Raw genomic sequence first — 25,182 nt, 5'->3', positions numbered from 1 at the left:
GTTTTCAGGGGGTTTGTAGATTTGGTGAGGCTGATTAACTTGAATGGTGCCTAGAACAGGACACGAACTCTGACACGTTTTCCGATTTTCTTGAGCCTGTGTGAAATCTGGTGTTTGTATGGAATCACGGCTATCCTTTCACGTTCTGTATCCGTGTTGCTCGGATTCTGTCGCTGCCTCTGCTCTGCCTTATTAGTCCGCAGGATAGTCTCAGCAACGGAAGCGATAAACGCCTCTGGGAAACCCGAAGCCTTAAGCCGGGAAACTTAATCTTTGAAGCTCGCAGAGATATTGTGGGCGCACGACCTATTTAAGGCAATCTCAAGACCGGTTCGTGCTATGCCTCACTTGACTAACTTGCTGTGAGCAAAAGAAAAAGGAAGTAGAGGTTTCTGCGCACGTGGTTCATAACATCAACAGATGTTCTGTGAGCTGAAAACCAGTCTTAAATCCAAAAAGTGTAACTTGTCAGTCTCGGGCATTTCATGTGTCAACACAAGATACTTTAAACAATCTTCGAACACACCTATCGCGTGAGTTGCAAACAGTCTTAAATCCGAAAAGCGTAACTTGTCATTCTCGGGCATTTCATGTGTCAACACAAGAGGCTCTAAACAATCTTCGAACACACCTATCGTATGAGTTGCAAACAGTCTTAAATCCAAAAAGCGTAGCTTGTCATTCTCGGGCATTTCATGTGTCAACACAAGAGGCTCTAAACAATCTTCGAACACACCTATCGTGTGAGTTGCAAACATTCTTAAATCCAAAAAACGTAGCTTGTCATTCTCGGGCATTTCATGTGTCAACAAAAAAGGCTCTAAACAATCTTCGGACACACCTATCTTGTGAGTTGCAAACAGTCTTAAATCCGAAAAGTTTAACTTGTCATTCTCGGGCATTTCATGTGTCAACACAAGAGGCTCTAAACAATCTTCGAACACACCTATCGTGTGAGTTGCAAACAATCTTAAATCCGAAAAGCGTAACTTGTAATTCTCGGGCATTTCATGTGTCAACACAAGAGGCTCTAAAAAATCTTCGAACACACCTATCGTGTGAGTTGCAAACAGTCTTAAATCCAAAAAGCGTAGCTTATCATTTTCGGGCATTTCATGTGTCAACACAAGAGGCTTTAAACAATCTTCGAACACGCCTATCGTTTGAGTTGCAAACGAACGATTTGCAACTCAGGTGTGCTCGAAGATTGTTTAAAGCCTCTTGTGTTGACACAAGAAATGCCCGAGAATGATAAGTTACGCTTTTTGGGTTTAGGACTGGTTTTTAGCTCACAGCACATCTGTTAGTGTTATGAACCACGTGCACAGAAACCTCTACTTCCCTTTTCTTCCGCTCACAGCAAGTTAGTTAAGCGAGGCACAGCACGAACCTGTCTTGTGAAGGGGAACGCTGCGCACGCCTATTTGCCTCGACATCTTGGAGCGGCGCCCTCTCGCGTGTGACTTCAGTTTGTGGAGTCCGCTCTCACCCGCGCTGCTGTAGCCACTGCTCCTGTGCGTGGATCGTATGCTTCGGGAGGGAACATTGTCGAACAAGGAGCCTAGCGAGGGTCAACTAACGGCCACAACGAATGTTCGCGAGTACAATTGTGAATTTGTTTCAGTTGCAGCCATATCGACAGGGCCAGCAAACCTCCCAGATGGCTGATAGACGCGCTGATACTACCGCTGCCCGAGTTGCTGGTCAGAAAATGAAACGATGTGTGAGTATTCTCGCTCGTCATCTGCAGTTACCGCCATGCAATGCTAATTAGTTTGGGCGTTTCGAAATTTCAATGCGCGTGCCTTTCTCCAGCATCTACGAGCATGTTTATACAGCCTGCAAAACGTCGCGGTATCTGATCGACGGCGCGACGACGCAGGCCCCGTAGTCGAGGCTGTCAATGGAGATCGCATCTCCGTCGTGGCCCTGCAAACACGTGGACTTGCGACACAACGTCCCCGTGAAGGTCGAGTGATGCGCAATGTGAAGTACTGCTCTGTGCCTCGGTGTGCTCCGTCCGCCCGTGAAAAGGACATTAGCTCTCACAACAATCCTAAAGAGAAGGGCACGCCTTCCCGCTTCCTTAGGATATTTTTTTTCTGCAGTGTAATGATAAGACAGTGAACATGGGGATATGTGTGGGAATTGCTTATTTCTGCCACTCTGGCATTCGCAAACAACACATGAGATAATTACTGCAGAGCAGCTGTTGAAATGGCTGCTTCGGCAGTCAATCAATCGTTCATGGCATCAACTAAAAATGAAAAGCAGCATAAAATTACGAACTTTGAGGTAATCGTGCTTGGATTGCAGTTATGGGCGTCAGCAGGGTGCAATACCATGTCGTACCGCACTAAGAAAAGTCTTGGGCGGCGTAGATGCTGGTGTGACTCGGGAAGTTGGCAAGTTCCGCCCTAATGCACCCCCTGGCCAATGCGAATGACTGCGGTTTGTCTCAGCAATGTTTCTTCAATGAGAGCTACATCATGAACAAGTTCATGCTAATACCACACAGCGCCGTCACTCGGGTAACAGAATATAACAAATATCTACCGCTCATTGTATATAACGCGTATAACGCGCACAGGGCCACAAAGATTATGTGATATCCTTCAGTGAATGTGCACTAAACAGCGACAACAAGTTTCGCTTATCAATTTATGGTATTGATTGATTGATATGTGGGGTTTACCGCCTCTAAACCACCATGTGATTATGAGAGACGCCGTAGTGGAAGGCTCCAGAAATGTCGACAACCTGGGGTTCTTCAATAAACGGGCACCCAAATCTGAACACACAGGCCTATAGCTTTTTTGCCTCCATTTAAAATGCAGCCGCCGCTGCCGCCGGGATTTGATCCCGCGACGTGCGGGTCGTCAGTACAGTACCTTAGCCACTATATACCACCACGGTGGGAGTGATGAATTTATGGTAAGCAGTGTGAATGTGCGCTAAACAGCGACAGCTGGTTTCGCTGATGAATTTATGGTAAGAAGTGCGCTAGGCGTCAACTTGTCTTGACCAGTATGCTACGTAGATATATATACGTACATACGCACACCAACAAAATAAAGCTGTGGTCTGAGATCTCCTGCACCGCTCAGCTGCGCTCACAAGGTGTGCTTACCCGGGGGCTGCGTCGTTGGCTCCCTGTATATATAGGGGCCTTCGCAGTAGGTTCTGCAACGGTACGTCATCTGGTGTAAGTCGCCTACGCTTGTAGCCTGCGTGCAATGAATAGCTGAAGTATTGGCGAGGTGCGGAGCCCCAGCTTAAAGCTTACCTAAATGTGGAGCGTAGGGCGGTAATAGCAAAAGTCACTGTCAGCGAAGTGCTTGCTGCACACGGTCGATGAAGGCGTGTGGCGCTTTCGTTCTCTGAGTTTCACTACACTTGTTCCACTTGTTCCTCAGCTTCGGGTCTTTAGGAGAGTTCTGAAAGCTAACGCTTTTTCGTGGGTGGGTGATCATATAGAAGGCACAGAGCAGTACTCCACCATTGTGAAACACTCCTATATATATATATATATATATATATATATATATATATATATATATATATATATATATATATATATATATATATATATATATATATATATATATATATATATATGTGTGTATGTATGTATTTTTTTTTCTTGAACGTCTTCCTGGATTCCGGTCGAGTTATAAGTCACCAGAAGAAGCGAACGAGCAAACGAAAAACGATGCTTTATTGCCAACGTTACGGCCGGAGACCGGCCTTCGTCAGGGCCGTATGCCCTGACGAAGGCCGGTCCCCGGCCGTAACGTTGGCAATGAATCATCGCTTTTCGTTGGCTCGTTCGCTTCTTGTGGTGACTATATATATATATATATATATATATATATATATATATATATATATATATATATATATATATATATATATATAACTTCACGTGCAAAGCCTCGAACAATATGTACTGATGGGGTACGGCTCCGAAGGGGCTGCGCTTGTCGCTAACACCATCGATGCATAACTTTGCCCAAGGGTAATGAAACGGTGGAACAAAATTCTCGATTCCGCCACACAGGAGCTAACTAAGGTCACCATCCAACACTGTAGAAAGACTCTAAACGCACTGACAGACGAGGAGCGGTATATAAGAAATAAATTTTCTCTTTCGGAGTGGGAAGCTAAAGAACTCGACGTATTTGAGCTCAAAAAAACGGAGAAAATTCAAAAACTTAATACGAAGAAATCTGCGCGGGACAATGTGTCACCAGCTATACCCACTGCTGCTTACAGAAAACATACCAAACCATCTCACGTTCCAAACAATTTGCGACCACACCCCAAGGAGCCAAACGTTATTAACCTTTCCGATAAAGAACTTAGCAAAGAAGAATTGAGTATACTATCACGTGGACTTACATTCTGCCCTGGCAACGGAAGGTACGTTGAATTCACGCTCCTAAAAGACCTAGACGACTTCGCAAGAAATATACAATTGAAGGAATATTTCTTTGATAAACCCGAAAAATATAACGCACTTTTTCATGGGGTAATCGGACGGTAATGGACCCCAGACGCCAACAGAGATCGACATCTGGATCTCTATATAGACGTGGTTCAAAAAGATGTTATACATGCGTACAGGGTGCACAAAGAAAGCGTGAATAACGTATCAAAAAGAGAGAAAGAGGCACTACTCATGTTGAGCAACTGCGAAGATCTCATCATTAAACCAGCAGACAAAGGAGGCGCGATTGTTGTTCTGAATAAATCGGACTACATTAAGGATGGCAAGCGAACACTAAATAACAAACAATTCTACAAACACCTCGACTTTGACCCTACCACGGAGCACAAAAAGATCATTGTAACCACCCTAGAGGATCTCACACGTGAAGGCGCCATTGATTCAAAGCTTAAAAAGGCACTTATTACGGTACATTCGGCGCCTGGTCGTTTTTACATGCTGCCGAAGATTCATAAAGAGAATAACCCTGGCAGACCTATTATATCAGGCAAAGGAACGTTAACGGAACCCATTTCCAGTTATATTGATTCTTCAATCAAAGACATACCACCCACACATGAGTCCTTCTTGCGTGACACAAACCATTTCCTTCGGGAAATAGCAGACATGAAAATTCCAGACGGCGCATTTCTCGTAACATTCGATGTTAGCTCACTCTACACAAATATCCCACATGACGATGGTGTAAGGGCGCTTGTTGAATCGTATGGCACACACAACCATGTCGCTTATCTAACCAAAAAAGTAATTGAAATCTTCACAAGGCTTGTACTCGAATTGAACAGCTTTGAATTTAACAACCAGTACTACCTTCAAATCAGCGGCACGGGAATGGGTACAAGAATGGCCCCAAACTACGCTAACATATTCATGCACCACATAGAGTCCAATTTTCTTTCATCTTGTGATATCTAATCATTATTCTATAAACGGTACCTAGATGATATATTCATAATTTGGACACCTCCGGAAAACGAGCTCCTCAAATTCATACAGGCATTCAACCAGGTACACCCCAGCATTTATTTTACACTTTCCTACTCTAACACTGAAATGAACTTTCTTGATGTACTCATACGAGTTGACGATGGTGCGTTGGTAAATAGCGTATACAGAAAACCTACGGACAGGCAACAATACCTGCACTTCGAAAGCTGCCACCCGCGACATTGCAAGACCAGCATTCCCTATTCCAAAGCACACAGATTCCGATGAATCTGCTCCCACACCGAGGACTTCCACAAAAACAGCACACATATGCGCGAAGTACTCCTTAATCAAGAATATCCGCCAGCTATCATCAATGACGCCATCAAAAAAGCTGAAAATCTGGACCGCCATATTTTTCTCAACCACCAGAAAAACGCCGACCAACACTGCAACAAAAACTTGCTATTAAGTTTCACGACCAAACCACCGAACATAAACAAGGTCCTAAAAAAACACTTTAACATATTGGAACAGAGCGTGCGACTATCCAAAATTTTCACTTCTCCTTGTGTTGTATACAGACGGCCGAAAAATATAAAGGATCATTTAATAAGTTCAAAGATAGGTGTGAAATCTCAAATTTGATGTCACCCTTGCGGAAAGAGCAGATGCAAGGTATGCAAACACATGCAGACAACGACAGTGGCGAAAAGCACCCACTCGGATTTTAAGCACAGGATAAGAGGTGCACTAGACTGTGACAGAGACAACGTCATATACCTCTTGGAATGTGGGGTATGTAACCAGCAATACATGGGCCAGACAGACACTCTGTTTAGAATTAGATTCAACAACCATCGGGTACATGTACGATCTCTGCCAGGCCTTCCACTTTCAAAACACTGCACATTAAAAGACCACAGCTTTGATGACATTAAGGTTACACTACTAGAAAACAACTTTCGAACAATCACAGAGCGGGGACAACGGGAATCTTATTTTATCTACAAATTTCTATATTTTCTACATTTTGTTTATTGTTTGTCCTCCCGTTTCGCCGTTTCTTCTTTTTTTTCTCTCTCTTTTCTCTTTTTTTCTGTTTTTACTTTTCTCTTGACCCCTTTCCTCCTGTCTCGACAGGCTATAAGAAGACACGGAACATGTGTAAATATTATTATGCCTTGAAAAAGACGGGGTTCCCGTCGAAACGTCGGCACAATAAACAGTTGTTATGTGAAAGCGCAAGTACTTATTAATATATATATATATATATATATATATATATATATATATATATATATATATATATATATATATATATATTGTTACGGGGAGAAGGTGTCTGAAAAATACCTTTACTTTTGGTAAACAGGCAGGCATACAATATGGAGCCCGGTCTGCACGAGCTCGCCCTAAACATCGTCCTCTTTTCTAAAATGTTCATTTGTGGCACCACGTAGCATCACCCCCGGCGGCGAAGGCACCGTCTCGGTGCTTGGTTGGTCCGAGTAATATCGCTTCAGCCGAGTCACGTGAACGACGTCAGAACACGAACGCGCGCTGGTGGCGTTAAAAGGTTCAATTTCATATGTCACGTCGGTGACTTGGCGCACCACACGGTAGGACCCGAGTACGGCGAAGTGAGCTTTTCGCACAGGCCAACTCGCCGCGACGGCGTCCAGAGAAGGACTGTGTAACCTTGACTGAAGTGGACATCACGAGGGCACGCGTTGTAGACCTGTCGTTGCCGTTTCTGCGAATCACTCAGACGCCGGCGAGCAATCTCACGTGCCTCTAGAGCTCTAGAGATCACGTCGCGGGCATATTCTGACGTGTGGCCAACGGCAGGAAAGAGCGTGTCAAAAGGCAACGTAGGTTCTCTTCCGTACAGGAGGAAAAATGGCGAGAAACCTGCAGTGTCATTCCGAGACGTATTATAGGCAAATGTTGCAAATGAAAGGGCAGAGTCCCAGTCACGATGGTCGGAAGAAACGTACACGGCGAGCATGTCCGTGATGCTTCTATTTAGCCGCTCCGTGAGCCCGTTGGTTTGAGGATGATACGCCGTTGTGAACTTGTGCTTTGTAGCGCAAAAGTGTAATATGTCTTGGATAACTTGTGATAAAAAGTAGCGACCCCGATCGGTAAGCAGTTGCCGAGGAGCGCCGTGGTGTAATATGACGTCTTCTAGAAGAAAGCCAGCGACGTCGGTCGCACAACTGGTAGGAAGGGCCCGTGTGATGGCATACCGAATGGTGTAATCCGTGGCGACTGCTATCCACTTGTTTCCGCTGGCCTATAAAGGGAACGGCCCTAGTAAGTCAACACCTACCCTATAAAATGGTTCGGATGGGATCTGAATGGGCTGAAGGCGTCCCGCTGGAAGGGTTGCTGGTTTTTTGCGGTGTTGACAAGATTTGCATGAGGCGACGTAACGGCAGACGGATCGGTAAATACGGGGCCAAAAGAAGCGACGTCGAACGCGGTCATAAGTTCTTGAAACTCCCAGGGGACCAGCTGTCGGAGTATCATGCAACTGTGCAAGGACAGTCTGACGCATATGTTGTGGTATGACCAACAGCAGCTCAGGTCCGTCAGGATGCATGCTGTAGCGATATAAGACGCCATCTTGGAGCAGGAACATATGGAGAGACGGAGGAGTTGTGGGACTACTAAGCCGAAGGATTATGTCTATGAGGTGAGGATCACGGCGTTGCTGATCTCCGATGTTGCTAAACGCGGAAACTGCCAAAACGCAAGTAGACTCATCACTCTCAGAAAGGTCTGCTGGGTCTACTGGATGACGCGACAAGCAATCATCATCCTCATGGTGGCGACCTGATTTGTAGACAACCATGTAGGAATATTCCTGTAGCCGTAGAGCCCACTGGCCGAGACGTCCACTAGGATCTTTTAAGGACGACAACCAGCATAAGGCGTGGTGATCAGTGACAATTGTGAACGGGCGTCCATACAAATACGGCTGAATTTTAGCCACTGCCCAGACGAGTGCGAAGCATTCGCGTTCTGTGATGGAGTTTTTTCGCTCCGCTGGCGATAAAAGACGGCTAGCGTATGCAATAACGCACTCGCAGCCACGCTGTCGTTGTGCCAAAACGGCCCCCATTCCGTGGTCGCTGGCGTCGGTACGCAGTTCCGTTGGAGCGCATATATCAAAGTGGCCGAAAATCGGTGGCGGCGTAAGTCTACTCGTCATTTCAACGAATGCTCTGGTTTGTTCAGGTCCCCACACAAAAGTCACATTTTTTTAGTAGTTCTGTGAGCGGGCGTGCGACGTCAGAGACATTCCGCACAAATCTACGAAAGTAAGAACAAAGGCCCACAAAGCTTCGAACATCGTTCGCAGAGGTCGGCACAGGGAAATCTTTGACGGCGCGGATTTTCCCAGGATCGGGACGAACACCAAAATAATCGACAAGGTGTCCAAGGACAGTGAACTGCCGGCGGCCGAAGTGACATTTCGACGAGTTTAGTTGGAGCCCTGCTTTGCGGAAAACCGAAAGAATTGTTGAGAGACACTCGAGGTGAGTTTCGAAAAATGGCGAAAAAACAATGACGTCATCAAGGTAGCATAAGCAGATTGACCACTTGAAACCGTGAAGAAGAGCGTCCATCGTTCGTTCGAATGTAGCCGGGGCATTGCATAACCCGAACGGCACTACTTTGAACTGATAGAGCCCATCGGGAGTTATAAATGCCGTCTTTTCACGGTCCAGATCATCAACTGATATCTGCCAGTACCCGGAACGGAGTCGATGGAAGAGAAATAGTTTGCTCCACTAAGGCAGTCAAGAGCGTCATCTATACACGGCAGAGGATACACGTCTTTTTTTTAACCTTGTTAAGATTTTTGTGGTCGACACAGAAGCGCCAGCTGATATCCTTCTTTCTCACAAGCACAACGGGAGAAGCCCAAGGACTTGAAGAAGGTTCAATGATGTCTCGGGCAAGCATCTTGTCGACTTCTTGCTGGATCACGTGGCACTCGGTGGAGGAAACCCGATAGGGTCACCGGTGTACTGGATTTGCATCACCTGTGTTGATCCGATGCTTTACGACGGTCGTTTGACCTAGGGGTCAGTCGCAGAGATCAAAGACGTCTTGATACGACGCAAGAAGGCCACGAAGCGGAGACACATGCCCGGCCGGGAGATCAGAGGCAATCATTCCATTTATGCAGTCTAGTGTACTGCGTGACTGAATACTTGCAGATGATGGTGTATCCTCTGTTAAAGCCGATATGTGGTAGTCGCCAGCCGGGGCAAGGGTTGCAAGGGATATTCCTCGTGGCAGCACTTCAGAGCAAAGTCTGAAGTTCACAATAGGGAGACATACCACGTTGTACTTCATTGTGATGATGGTGGGGGGGAACGCAACATTGAGCGAACAGAGTACTGTAGGGTTAGGTGAAATGACATAATCGCCGTCAGCCACAGGTGGATAAGAAGAGACGTCGATATACGTCACAGCTCGACAAGATAGGCGAACAAAGTCGGCGGAGCATAGCTTTGGTGGCGCAGGATCAGGAGGGTCAACGGCGTGTGGTAGGACGAGCTGAACAACACCAGCAGAACAGTCAATTAGGGCGGAATGCTCCGACAAAAAATCGAGTCCCAAAATGATGTCTTGTGGGCAGTGGTCCAGTACGTAGAACAGAACAGTGGTATGATGTCCAGCAACTGTGACATGGGTGGCACACATCACGGTGACCGCTGGTGTTGCACCATCAGCTACTCGGACAAGAGTGATCGGAGCAGGAGTGAGCACCTTCTTGAGTCGAGCACAAAGGCTGGAGTTCATGACTGATATGTGAGCGCCGGTGTCAATGAGTGCCGCCACAGAAGTACCGTCAACATTTACTTTAATCAAGTTGTTGTGTCCGGGTATCGTGTGTAGAGGAATTTCGGGTCGGGTCGTCGAAGCAGGCTCACCTCTAGGAGCTGCGCCCGTCCGTTTTCCGAGGACTGGTAGTAGGAGGGTGATGGGGAGCGACGTTTGTTAGTTGAGCGGGACATGCGTCCAGAGGGCGACGGGGAGCGGCTTGGTTGGGTGGACCTGGATGGTGAAGCATTAGCTTGAGCCGTGTAGATCGGCATCCGAGAGCCAGCAGGTGAGCGTCGGGAGTTGGCATAATGCGACCATGGCTGCCAACGCCAAGAAGTGCGGCAATGACGTGAAATATGGCCGACTCGTCCACAATTGAAGCAGATCGGCCTGTTATCGGAAGTTCGCCATTCTACCGGGTTCCGGTAACGTGGGCGGTTGTTCGGTCCGCGGGACATATTAGATGTACTGGGGGGGGGGGGCTATTGTGTTTGCAGCATTACCAGCAAGATGTTGCATTGAGAGTGCGTCGTCACACAGTGACGACGCGGCGGCGCGCATTCGTCTTCCACGCGTGCTTTGCCCCACGTAGAGAATAAGGGGGTCAATGCTCGATCACGAGCCAATATCTTGCAGTGGGAAGGATCGTATGTGTTGGCTAGCCTTTAGCTTTCGCCGGAACAGTTCTGTTGTAGTCACCGGGCGCACAAAGGTCATTGAAATCGTTGCACAGTCTCCGTTTGCGAATAGAGGGCACTTTTCAGACACAGCGAAGTAACAACTCAGACGCTTATTCTTGTTCATCTGCACCTGTTGGTACATTTCGAGCGTACTTAGAAACGCGGGGCACGTTTTGATCTGCTTGGCATTCTGTGCGTGACCTTCCAATTCTTTGCTAACGCGTTCATTGCTTCACCTTTGCGGCAAAACTGACTTTTTTCAGCAACTAAGTAACGCACTCGCACGGCTGGTCTGGAGGCGCAGCGTGCGCCAGTAGACCGGCCGTGCGCACTCGTTGCTGTTACACAACGGTACAGGGAGGTGTACTCGTTAATCTGGTGCCTCCACGCAGGGGCTCGAAGGCAACGAAAGGGCGGACGCTGTAGCTCGCGCGTTTTGTAACCCAGCATAGAATCCCCCCCTTTTTTTTTCGTTCACCATACCAGTTTTACCTAGGTAGATTCTCGCTCACCAGCACTTCAACCGGCCAAAGTGTGGAACACCTCATCATCGTCATCAGCCTGACTACGCCCACTGCAGGGCAAAGGCCTCTCCCATGATCTGCCAATCAACCCGGTCTTTGCTTTCCGTTGCCACGTTATACCCGCGAATGTTTTAATCTAATCTAACTTTCTGTCTCCCCTCGGTGCGTTTGCCTTCTCTGGTATTCCACTCAGTTACCCTTTATGCCCATGTTGTAGGCCAGTGTTCTCAGATTTGGGTGCACGTTAAAGAACCCCAGGGGGTCGAAATTTCTGGAGCCAGCCCTCCACTGCGTCGTCTCGCATAATCATATGGTGGTTTTGGGACGTTAAAGCCCACATATCCACCAATAAACCCTTAATGACCAGCGGCTATTCTGCCTATACGTGCTACAGGCCCGGCCCATGGCCATTTCTTCTTAATTTAAACTCTGATATCCTTAACCTTAGTTTGTTCCCTGAGCAACTCTGCCCTCTTCCTGTCTCCTAAAGCTACACCTATCATTTTCCTTTCCATCGCTCGCTGCGTCGTCCTCAATTTAAGCTAAACCCTTTTCGTAAGCCTCCAGGTTTTTTCTTCTTAGGTAAGTACTGGCAAGATGCAGTTGTTATATACCTTCCTCTTGAGGGTTAGTGGCAGGTCACCGTTCATGATTTGAGAATGCTTGCCGATTGTGATCCACCCTATTCTCATTCTTCTAGTTATTTTACTCTCATCGTCTGGCTCCTTGGTTTCAGCAACTAAGTAACGCGGCGTGGTTACTACCTGTCCTAAGTAGACATATTTCCTTACAACACCGCATAGATCTCTTAAAGGCCAACTCCGGCGATTTTTTAAACATGTCAAGGTAATGGTGCTTTTATGTTCATGAGACACTCTAGTCATGTGCACGATAGCTGCAATGCTCAACCAATTCAAAAATCATTTTAATTACCAAAAAACTCTAAAACAGAAACCCAACCGAGTGCTCTTCTACGTGTGACGTAATAATTTGCCCGAACCTGCTTGATTGTGCATATTGCTCGCCAGATGGCACTACCTTTCATGCCTTCCGCCATCACATCATCATCATCATCATCTGCCGCGATCGGCTAAAATGCTTACGCTGCTATGGCGAATCATGTGTGGCTTACAACGCAACACCACTTGCCACCTATCACACCCGCACCAACACGGAAAAGGAAATCGCACGCTCAGCCAAGGAAGCGCCAACCAAAGCCACACAATCCATAGCAGACAAGCAGACGCCGCAGTGGTACATTACTTCCGCCAGGCAAAACTCAACGTCACACGCACAATGTTGCCATTAATTTTGGTAAGTGAGGTCAGCGTTCCCAGACAAGCTATAAAATTAATTTTAAAAAATCTGCGAAACTTTCAAGCTTGAAATTGGGCACGAATAGCGCAAACGTGCTAGTTAAAGTACACTATAAATTTCATTTAGTTCGATTCATTGACCTCGAGAAGTTGCCGGAGTTGACCTTTAATGGGGAAGAGACAGCCGCCCTTCTCAAAATTTAGACCGAGTTATTTCTGCATCTACTGAGGTTACACGCGACACATCTAACGTTTTACCCGGCCGTGTGTCTGTAGTGCCGCGGTAAGCCGACTCTCTACCACATCTGGTTGGGGTCATCGTAAGCTTAGCCAGTTTTCTCGGCAAACTATAGTATCGGGTAGTGGGAGGCACAACTCGCCAGCTCGGACTCGAGAGTGCAGCTCGCGCTCCTGTATCAAGTTCTCCTGGTGGCTAACGCCAGTGAAGCCCTGGACATAAGGCCCCAACCATACGAAATCTAAAATCCCCATTTCCATTTTTCCTTGAGTAAAGTTTCACACTCTCGCAACTTTTCATTGTAACTACGCTTGCTGTCCTAAACGAAAATCCTTTGTCTTGTAAAAGCGCCGTTATGAGAGCTCGCCCCAACGTTATTTAGTCACGGTGGCGGACTGCTGCCGACCCGCCAACGCGTTCACAAAGTGATACCACATGGGGTCATTTATCGCACGGTAGTAATCGCCATGGGGAGCGAATTACGGAACTTTTCATGATTTTTAATAGCTACCGAAGTTATCGTTCATAGTGAATGAAGCGAAGCGTAACGCGGGCATTGTTACCGTCAAACGTGAGCTGCCGAGATCTGCTCGGCTTGCGGACATCAAGATACGGTGTGTCTTGGTGTCAACGGAAGATGACTTCTTCGCCAATGTATTCTCAACATACTCGACGGCTGAAGATGAGCGGCTGTCTCGGTACCTTTCGTGCCCCATGGCATCGCCATGTGTCCCGGGGGTCAAAGAAAACTTCGTGCACCTTCACCAGCTCTTCTGGAAAGTGAATAAACGTGCACTATATAAAGTGCGTACATTAAGCTCCCATTTAGCGTAAGTATTTGCTGATAAGCGAGCCAGGCTACCTGATTGGTGCTTTGAAACGGGTTTCGTGCTTACATTCGCTTGTAGTTACTTTGGGAAGCTTCTGCACTACTGCACAGCACTCTTCGTAAACTTCGTACTGAAAATTAGTTTTGCTGCTTTCCATTTTGTACTGCACCTGCGTTTCCAGTAATTCCGCTCCTGAGCAAGGAAAGCTGCCCCTGGAGACTTTGACATGCGCAATCACAATATCTGCGGCAATTGTGCGGGTTAAACAGGCAGAAAAAAACTTGCAACTTTTCTTCATCATCATCATCATCAGCCTGACTACGTCCACTGCAGCACAAAGGCCTCTCCCATGTTTCGCCAGTTAGCCCGGTCCTGTGCTTGCTGCTGCCAACTTATACCCGCAAAACTTCTTAATCTCATCTGCCCACCTAACCTTCTGTCTCCTCCTAACCCGCTTCCCTTCTCTGGGAATCCAGTTAGTTACCCTTAATGACCAGCGGTTATCCTGTCTACGCGCTACATGCCCGGCCCATGTCCATTTCCTCTTCTTTATTTCAACTATAATATCCTTAACACCCGTTTGTCCCCTAATCCACTCTGCTCTCTTTTTGTCTCTTAAGGTTACACCTACCATTTTTCTTTCCATCGCTCGCTGCGTCGTCCTCAATTTAAGCTGAACCCTCTTTGTAAGTCTCCAGGTTTCTGCTCCGTAGCAAAGTACCGGCAAGATACAGCTGTTATATACCTTCCTCTTGAGGGATAGTGGCAATCTACCTGTCATAATTTGAGAGTGCTTGCCGAATGTGCTCCACCCTATTCTTATTCTTCTAGTTACTTCAATCTCGTGGTTAGGCTCTGCGGTTATTACCTGCCCTAAGTAGACATAGTCTTTTACAACTTCAAGTGCACTATTACCTATCTCGAAGCGCTGCTCCTTTCCGAGGTTGTTGTACAATACCTTCGTTTTCTGTAGATTAATTTTAAGACCCACCTTTCTGCTCTCCTTGTCTAACTCCGTAATCATCAGTTGCAATTTGTCCCCTGAGTTACTCAGCAATGCAATGTCATCGGCGAAGCGCAGGTTACTAAGGTATTCTTCATTAACTCTTATCCCTAACTGTTCCCATTCTAGGCTTCTGAAAACCTCCTGTAAGCACGCGGTAAATAGCATTGGGGAGATTGTGTCCCCCTGCCTTACACCCTTCCTGATTGGTATTCTGTTGATTTCTTTATGAAGCACTATGGTAGCAGTTGATCCCCTGTATATTTCTTCCAGAATGTTTATATATACTTCATCTACGCCCTGATTCCGCAGTGTCTGCATGACGGCTGATATTTCTACTGAATCAAACGCCTTCTCGTAATCTATGAAGGCTATGTATAGTGGTTGGTTATACTCTGAGCATTTTTCTATTACCTGATTGATAGTATGAATGTGGTCAATTGTTGAGTAGCCTGTTCGAAATCCTGCTTGTTCCTTTGGTTGATTGAACTCTAATGTTTTCTTTACTCTGTTAGCAATTACCTTTGTAAATAGCTTGTATACTACAGAGAGCAAGTAGCAAATAGTTTGTATACTACAGAGATGCATGTGAGAGTATACTACCTCCCACATGCATACGTCAAATTTTCTTCCATAACCCCTAAAACACTGTTGATTAGAAGAAACATCGATCAAGCGGCTTCACGGCATAGATAGTACGAGGCTTGCTAGACCACACGGCATGAGCAGCGGTACTTCGATAGAAGTTTTATTGAGCGACCGGGCTAGCTCAAGGAGTCCAGAGCCACCTCAGTCGCCTGCATACGATGCTGAAAGGCTTCGAGACGCCTAAATGGAGGGGTGATTCCACGAGAGGTCGAATATGCATGCCCTGTCGATATTTTTGTTTTGTCTAGGTTTTGTTTATGTTATGTGGGCACATTTAATGTTTGCGACGCCGACAATTTTATTTTGCGAAAAACACTACCAGCGCACCCAAAACTTTTAAGGTGGCGGTGCGGGCGTCCTGTTTTTTCACACCGCCATAATTTCGAATTTGACGGCCAGATTTATATCTCGAGCTATAAGTAATGTGTCAATTTTTTTTCCTTCTAGTTTTAGTACACGTAACTGTGAGCTTAATCAGGATTTCTTGATGGTGTCTTGAAAAGGGGAAAAAAAATAATCGCAAACTCGGTCCGAGTAAAAAAAATTGATTTCGATGCACCTTGGCGCGTTTCCCGTTGCAACAAAACTTCAAAACATAAAAGAAGCTTTTGCAATACAATGTTTGCTTAGAAAGAGCGTTAAAAGTAGTTTGAAAATCATATTCTTTCGACTAAGCTAATTAAAAATATAATGTAAGAGAAAACCTGGTATCAATTATCACATATTTCTTTTTGTTTGTTTGTTTTTCAAAGAGCCGTTATGCCAATCAAAACATGGTTTTGATATCATGTTTTTTTTTTTTTATTTTTTTTTATTCAAGTACCCTAAAGGCCTGGGTAGGCATTACATAGGGGAGTTGTAGCACAATAAAGCTGTTACAATTACAGTGTATAATTTGAATAACAAATACAAACGATTGATATAAATATGCACATACATATGTAGAGATATTATTACTTAACAGTACAGAGATGCTACGTGGAAAAATAAAGAAAGTACTAAAAAAAAAAAAAAAAAAAGGACAACAAAACTCTAAGGAAAATTTTCGCAGTGTTCAAAACAACAAAAGGATGCAAAGAAAGGATAATTCACGTTCATTGAAATACCGCGTACAAGAACAACGACAACAATTACAACAAAACAGATATGCACAGGAACAATATTAACTTTCATTAAAATAACTTTTAAGTTTATTCATGAAATCTTCATGATTTTGGGAAGAAACGACGTCGGCAGGTAGCTTGTTCCAGTGATATATTGCGAGAAAGAGGGGGGATTTACTTAAGAAGTTTGTTCGAGCAAAAACGGGTTGTACTTTAAAGGGGTGATCCAGGCGCGGAAAGATACGATGGGCGGCCGTGATGTGGCATACGCAGAACGATGATGATGAGTGATAAAGTTTGTGGAAATGAGATAGAAGTGCTATGATTCTTCTATTCTCTAGGGTGCTTAGATTCAGAGATTTTTTTAGGTTAGTTATGCTTGATGTTCGTGAATAATCTTTGGTAATGAAGCGGGTTGCTTTATTTTGAATTGCTTCGAGTTTGTTGATGAGATAAGACTGGTGCGGGTTCCAAATAAAAGATGCATATTCTAGTTTTGCGCGAACCAACGTCGCATAGGCCAATAATTTAGTAGACTTGTTTGCCAAATAAAGGTTACGCCTGATAAAACCAAGAGTTTTGCATGCACTGCTACAGATTGCTTCGATGTGGTCACTCCATGAAATGTTAGAAGATAAATGAACTCCCAAGTATTTTATTGTATGCGCACGCGCGATGACTGAGTCATTTATCAAATAATGAGTAAGCTTAGGATTAGACACTCTAGTGAAGGCTACAGCCTTAGTTTTCGAAGTATTTATCTCCATTTGCCACTGTTCACACCAATCTGCAATTTTCGCAAGGTCAGATTGCAAAGCGTCACTATCAGAGGTGGTAGTTATTCGTCTATAAATTACGCAGTCATCTGCGAATAATCGAACTGAAGATGAAATGCTATTGCTGATGTCATTTACATACAACAGGAATAAAATAGGCCCCAATACAGAGCCCTGAGGCACCCCTGACTTGACCAGTGATCGTGAGGAAGAAAATTTATTGGCAGTTACAAATTGGTACCTGTCGGTTAAGAAATTCCTTATCCAATTCACAACCTGACTATGTATATTAAAATAGCGAAGTTTTTGTAATAAACGGTTATGAGCAACCTTATCGAACGCCTTGGCGAAGTCGATAAATATGGCATCTATTTGCGATGAGTCATTAACAGCTTCGTAAATGTCAGAGACCAGCTCGAATAACTGCGTCTCGCAGGAGCGACCCTGTTGAAAGCCGTGCTGGTTGCTGAAAAGATGGTTGTGCTTTGTTAGGTACTTCATGATTGCCGATGATATGATATGCTCTAATAATTTACATGGTATACTGGTCAGCGAGATTGGTCTGTAGTTGGTGACAGATGACGGGTCTCCGGATTTAAAAATTGGCACTATTTTAGAAACTTTCCATCCGTCAGGAACGCATCCTGACTGAATCGATTGCTGGAAAAGGCATGCAAAAATGGGAGAAATAACAGGTTTAGTTAACTTTAGCAGTTTAGGACAAATACCATCTGGACCAGGAGCAGAGCTGCTAGAAAGACGATCAATAGCAGCTTCGATTCCCTTTTCAGTGATCACGATGTCCTCCATGATGGAGGTAACGGAGCCGAGGTGAATATTGTCGGTAATAGGAAGCTCACGAGAAAAAACAGAACAAAAGAAGGAATTGAACGCAGTAGCGACTTCAGAGGGCGGGAGGAACTTGTTGCCTTGCATTATCGATATGAAACATGAAGACGACGGCTTGGGGTTTATTACTTTCCAGAATTTTTTTGTGTTGACAGTTAACATGTTGGAGATGTCATGGTTGAAAAATTTGTCTTTTGCTGCCTCAATTTCGGTTTTGCATAACTGCGACTGTTCGCGATAAGCCTTCCAGGCATCGTCAGATTGCAAGGTTTTAGCTCTTGAATAAAAGCGCTTCTTCTTGTTAATGCATCGCTTCACGTGGGAGGTAAACCAAGCGCTCCCTGTAGACACAGATATGTGTATTTTTGGAATGTATTTTTCTTTGAGTTCGATTAGCTTGTGACAGACGATCATCCAGTTCTCATTGCTGTCGCGATGCTGCATGCCGTTGAAAAATTCTACGCAAAAGGACGAGAGTTCGCTATAGATCATTTCAACATCTGCACGTGCGTAATCATAAATTGTTTTCTTTTCATTCACGCTTTCTTTACGCGTTAACTCGAATTCACAATGGATGACATTATGGTCACTGATGCAGTCTAACACATTAACAGACATGTTTGACGGTTCGGTGGTAAGCACAAGATCCAAGATAGCATCCCCCCGTGTTGGCATAGAAACTATTTGGCTTAAACCGTAAGACGAAATCACGTCAAGAAAGTCCTTACATTCAGCTATCCTTGCGCCGCTATCGGCTGTGCCCGTCCGCCAGTTTATTCCAGGATAGTTAAAGTCGCCCGCGAGAATCACAGGAGAGCCAGGAAATCTGTCATATACGAGGCTCAATGATTCGTTTAGGCAATTAACGAAGGTTTCTTTTGAGTCAGGCGGACGGTAACAAACCCCAACGGCACAAGTTACACATGAAAGCTGGACCAATACCCACAAAATTTCAATACAGGAACCCGTATCAAGCAGACGCGCTTGAAGTTCTTTTTTTACTGCAATCATAACACCACCTCCTCGTGTTTCCGTTCTGTCCTTTCGAAACAGGATAAAGTTTTTAGTAAAAGACAATTCATGGTTACACACGTCACTTGTCAGCCATGTTTCAGTTCCCACTATGATGTCTGCCGAGCAGGATTCGACAAACGCACAAAGGTGATCTTGTTTTCGAAAAATACTTCTAAAATTAGCTATAATAATAGATAGCTTTTTAACTTCGGTTTCAATGGGGCGTCATTCATAAATCGCGGGAGCGTCTTGTCTCGGGATGGGGACCACTTTATTGCTCGAGGAATCGACGGTGAAAATTACGTTGCCCATTATAAGCTTGTCAAACTGCAACTTATACTTCTCATTTTTCTGTCGCTTCGCACGCGCGAAATCACGAAGCGTTTTTCTAATTAGCTGCACACGAGGTGAAAAATCCTCCTCGATCCACACTCGCGGGGTTGCCAGGTCTTTCAGCTTGAACGCATTTTTCAGAATATTGCTTTTGTCCTTGAAGTTTAGGAATTTGACAACAACAGGTCGAGTGCGATCGGGTTTGCGTTGCCCGACCCGATGGGCTCGCTCAATTTCACCTGGTTGAATTCCCAAGTTTTCCGTGACGAATTCATGAATGAGTTTTTCTGTATCGCTCCATTTTTCAGCGGCTTGCTCAGGAACACCCTTGAACACGAGATTATTGCGCCTCATTCGATTGTTCAGGTCATCTACAACAAGGTTGGCTTGATGGGTCTGTTTTTGCTCAATGGTTTTCAACTGTTCCTGAGACTCTTGCACAACAGAGCCGACAGCCTTGACTCTTTCACTTAAGTTGTCAACGCTCTCAAGACGCTCCTCTATTTTGGAGAGCCGCCTTTTGAGGTCTGTTACAGTAGTGTGAATGTCTTTTAGCTTGTTCGTCACTTCCTTTTGAAAACGTTCATTTGAAGCAGTGAATTCCTTTACCAGTGCCACCACTTGGTCAACCTTGTCAGGACCTGGATTACGCTCAACGTCGCCCGCACAAATGAGCAAATGAGCAAGCGAAAAAAACACAAGCACTAGGCGTCCACCCAGCAAGTGACGGCGACCTAATGAACACGGACGGAGCCACAAAAGATTACATGATCCCGTATTTTTTCTCGGCTGGGTGAAACAGCCGATGCGGGCGCGGTAAGTGCACAAATCAATACCCATACTTAGTCATACATAGACAGTGTGCAATTGGGGGATATGCAGCCAGTTAGAAGTTCAGCAAGGGCAAGCAAGTAGCTACACACTCACCTAGAAAACAGCACGTTATTAGCTTGAGGCTTTGGCTGCAAATCCCCACTCGGTCGGCGTGAGCGATCCTTTTTACGGCGGGGCTGAACTGAGGGTGCTTGAAGCGATGAGCAGTCGAAGCGGTAAGCAATGGCAGCGCCGGTGTGGTGCTGATTGCCTCAGATGAAGTGGTGATTGCCAGTCACGGTGCAAGGTAAAGGGGGACGCCACGTGTCCGGTGGCAACTGCGTCCGGTGGCAACTGCGTCCGATGACCTAGAAAACAGCACGTTATTAGCTTGAGGCTTTGGCTGCAAATCCCCACTCGGTCGGCGTGAGCGATCCTTTTTACGGCGGGGCTGAACTGAGGGTGCTTGAAGCGATGAGCAGTCGAAGCGGTAAGCAATGGCAGCGCCGGTGTGGTGCTGATTGCCTCAGATGAAGTGGTGATTGCCAGTCACGGTGCAAGGTAAAGGGGGACGCCACGTGTCCGGTGGCAACTGCGTCCGGTGGCAACTGCGTCCGATGACCTAGAAAACAGCACGTTATTAGCTTGAGGCTTTGGCTGCAAATGTATGTGCTCATTTGCTTTGTTCAAAAGATATAAAGGGCTAAAACGGCCTTTGTTGTGCGCGCTCACTTTTGCAGCACTAATCTTTGTTTTACCGGTGCAGTGTTCCCAACTCACGTTTCCGCTAGGCAAGCACATCGCCGAAGCCGACACCGCCAGTGTCCTAGTGAATATCATGCGGGGCGCTCTGAGCTTTTCTGTAATAATACACTTCTCTCTCTGTTAATCGCGGGCAGCAGATAAAAAATTTGCGAGATTAGAGGCGACGTAAGAGTGCAGCGGAGTTTGCTGGATGCACCGCCACCTTCGGTGACCGCGCTCAAACGTTGCGGCCGCTGCGGAGGTCAGTCAAAGGCGCTATGATTGTCGGGAAGTTGCGAATGAAACGTCTAAAATAGAATCAAAGGCACAGAACGCTGCGAACGCATTTCATTGCCAGTTTATGAAACACAGCATCAGTACGAAGCGTCGTGGGATCCGAAAGTATTCCATCTCACGAAGACAGGGCTGCCGCTTTCGAGTGCCAAAGCAACACTGCATGCTTTCAATTTATTTGCATGCCATTGGAGCTGAGGCTTGTGACGACAGCTTCTACCGCTTGTAAATAGGTTGCAAAGTCGTCTGGAAGGATCACAGTACCTGCCAGAAAACATAAATTCGTCTGCCACTTGAAGCTGCGAAAATGATATCGATCATGCGTCCAAATTTTGCGAGCGCGTAGTATAGCCCAAATCACGTCACATTGAATTCCTACAAGTCATTGGGTTTAACGAAGGCTGTCGTGCAGTGGTCAAGTTCAGATCGGAGCTGCTTTAGAAGTCGGAGTACAGGTCCAACGAATACCAAAAAAATGATCCTGGCCGATGGTCGCGGCGTCGCCTATGCGAAGCTATAGATGTCTCTGCGCGTGACTATGTTCAGCAAGCCGTAGTCCATGCAAAAAGTAAATATTTGAGCCGTTACTTTTCTTTTTAACAATTTCGACAGGTGAGGCTCATTGGCTGCTCGGGGTCTGTATGACGCCGTGTTGGACCATGCCGTCACTTCATTTTGGCCTTCGATACACGAAACGACGTTTTGTGAAAAAAAATTCGAACGACAATGCCTTTTTCTGTGATGTTCTAAACATAATATCTAGAAACTGGTCATGGCGTCATAGTAATTCGGTCCAAGTGGATACGCCTTGCGAATTCCTCGGCTATAGTTTGCAAGTTAAAATGCTTGTGGTAATTGAATTAGTTCGTAACAAAATTATTTAACCTATGTTAGTTCACTATGACTTTCATTTTATTGTGTTACCAGAAATTTACACCTCTTCACGTACACCAGTTCACGAGCTAGAATTGTGCAATATACCACGGCCAGCCTTTAAATATTACTCAAAGTGTTCGCTGAAACATTAGTACTCTTGTTATTGTAGCACACATGTACCGGACTCCCCTCAAGAATGCCTAGGCGCTTGAATTTATGTGAGATCAATGAAAAAAAAATTGGCTGATCCCACATACATCGGGAATAATTTTATACTAAGCAAGAGGAAAGAAGGTGACTGTGTTGTAACCTTTTTATTGAACGAAACATTACGAAGTGGCCCTGAAGATATTGTTACACGACATTGGCAACGATGTTCTGTAACAATATGTACAGATGCCCACACAGAGACACGTTTAACAGCCGCATATCTTTTTTGTATAACTGGTTGTTTACAGTTGCGCAACGATGCCAACATCAACATGCATATTAGCAACACCAGGAGCGGTAAGCATATATCAAGTGCTGGTGCTGGCGAGCATGCTAGGTATGGACTCTGCTCATAAATCAACTTGAGTGTTTATGGCAACTAACTAACAATTGAGGTTAACCTGACGTGACGATGGTATCAAATGAGTATCTATGTAATGTTCATAAAATTAGATAGCCAACAGTACAACAACAATCGACATTTCATGAGTTAACATTGTGGTCTATATGGTGGAATAAGTAGTTCTGTAACACACATCGGGTGAAGCCCCGCTGATATAACATCGGCGTGCGGCAAACTCGCAGCCTTCCATTAACGCTTCGGCCTGCAACGCCCGAAAAGACTTCAAGTGATACGTTTCAAAATTATTTCCTGGCCGGTCGACCCGTGCGGGGTTGCACGTGTAGCGATGTTGGGGTATGACTGACGGACTCATACAGCAGACACAGATATTTGATTAAACACCAACAAACAATTAATTAACTCCAGGGCAAGGCAAGAGATTACAAAAGCTATCTAAGACGAAAAAAAAAGGTGCGTGCGAAGAAAAAGAACGACTACAAAACAAACTATGCCCTAAAAGATCACTACAAGTACAAATATACACAATTTTGTATGTCATCAAAATAACTGAATAGGATGGAAACGAAGAGAGATACAAAAAGGAATTTCAGAAAGAACGCGCTCGCGCTGTTTAGTTTCGATGTGCGACGCAGCTCACACTGCTAGAGTTATTTAAAACTGGCTACAAAATAAAATAACTGTTGAAAGAAATTCTAATAAAAAGTTCCATATACTGACCAGGCTAGCTCGTGGTACGCGGAGTTGATGGGGCGCCACTGAAGGAATCGCCAGCCTAGTAGACGACGAGGGTGCCCAGTGTTGCAGCCGTCTCAATGCGTTGCGTGGGACCCTTCATGCTCGCCTTCTACGCGAGACTCGCGACACCACCGACCACCTATCTTACTGGTTTGAACGTCAACTGCCGAAGCAGTGAAAATATCTTTGGGGCGGCGTGCGCACCCCTTCGAGGTCATTCTCCCTGAAACACTCCGTGTTCCCCCCCCCCCCCCTTCGGTACAGGTGCAGGAAAGACACGCCGGTGCTGTTGAGGACTAGTTGGTGGCCGGAAGTCTTTTTCCCGATGCAAAGAAGCTCTCCTTTCAACGACGGGGCGCACTGGCGAGAATTCCAGACGTTCGTGACAAGTTCCAAGAAGTGGCGTGGCTCTGAGGTAGAATACTCGATTTCCACACGAAATGCTAAGTTTTAATTCCTGCAGGAACGCTGACAATTATTCTTAGCATTCGTCGGGCCAACGCTGTCGATGTCAGCTTTTTCTTAGCGCTCACGCATTAAAATTACCGTTGTCTGTTCTCAGCGTTCTCGCAGCTATACAAACCTTAAATCACCTGTGGCACGTATATCCGCCCGCGGGTACGTGCAACGCGTCTGGCCGAAATGGTTTGGTGACATGTGCAATGGGATTTAGACCTTATTCTTATCATAAACAGCTACTCATATTTGTCAGAACATCTTACCCTTCCATGCTTATTTTAGTTAACACCAAGTTTAGGGGGTGATCACAGGACATGCAGACGTATCGGTTAGAAGATAGGTAGATACATAGATAGATAGATAGATAGATAGATAGATAGATAGATAGATAGATAGATAGATAGATAGATAGATAGATAGATAGATAGATAGATAGATAGATAGATAGATAGATAGATAGATAGATAGATAGATAGATAGATAGATAGATAGATAGATAGATAGATAGATAGATAGATAGATCGATAGATAGATAGATAGATAGATAGATAGATAGATAGATAGATAGATAGATAGATAGATAGATAGATAGATAGATAGATAGATAGATAGATAGATAGATAGATAGATAGATAGATAGATAGATAGATAGATAGATATATAGATAGATAGATAGATAGATAGATAGATATATAGATAGATAGATAGATAGATAGATAGATAGATAGATAGATAGATAGATAGATAGATAGATAGATAGATAGATAGATAGATAGATAGATAGATAGATAGATAGATAGATAGATAGATAGATAGATAGATAGATAGATAGATAGATAGATAGATAGATAGATAGATAGATAGATAGATAGATAGATAGATAGATAGATAGATAGATAGATAGATAGATAGATAGATAGATAGATAGATAGATGAACGCCAAAAGAAATGCTTCGCATTTAATAAATAAATAAACAAATGAATGAAATCTACACACATGATAGATTCACCAAAAATGGTAAGACTAAAACCTGATTGGGCACTTCACACATGTTTTGTCGCAGTAACAATACGTTTGCCCCGCCGCG

The 25,182-nt window shown here is 45.0% G+C and overlaps 1 protein-coding gene across 2 annotated transcripts in view; it reads left to right on the top strand.

The window, feature by feature from the left end:
* The window catches only part of LOC142776664 (uncharacterized), a 122,592-nt gene that overhangs the window by 43,969 nt on the left and 53,441 nt on the right, over window positions 1-25,182 (top strand). The window contains exon 2 of one of the 2 annotated variants that reach the window (XM_075880697.1): window positions 1,625-1,723. The exons of the other annotated variant lie outside the window; for it this stretch is intronic. Coding sequence (XP_075736812.1) covers window positions 1,625-1,723 — 99 coding nt within the window. The remainder of the gene's footprint in view (window positions 1-1,624; window positions 1,724-25,182) is intronic. 2 annotated transcript variants of the gene reach the window in all.

This window comes from Rhipicephalus microplus, chromosome X (assembly GCF_043290135.1).
Source record: "Rhipicephalus microplus isolate Deutch F79 chromosome X, USDA_Rmic, whole genome shotgun sequence".
In the NCBI taxonomy this organism is placed as follows: Eukaryota; Metazoa; Arthropoda; class Arachnida; order Ixodida; family Ixodidae; genus Rhipicephalus; species Rhipicephalus microplus.
This window is presented reverse-complemented; position numbering and strand designations above follow the sequence as displayed.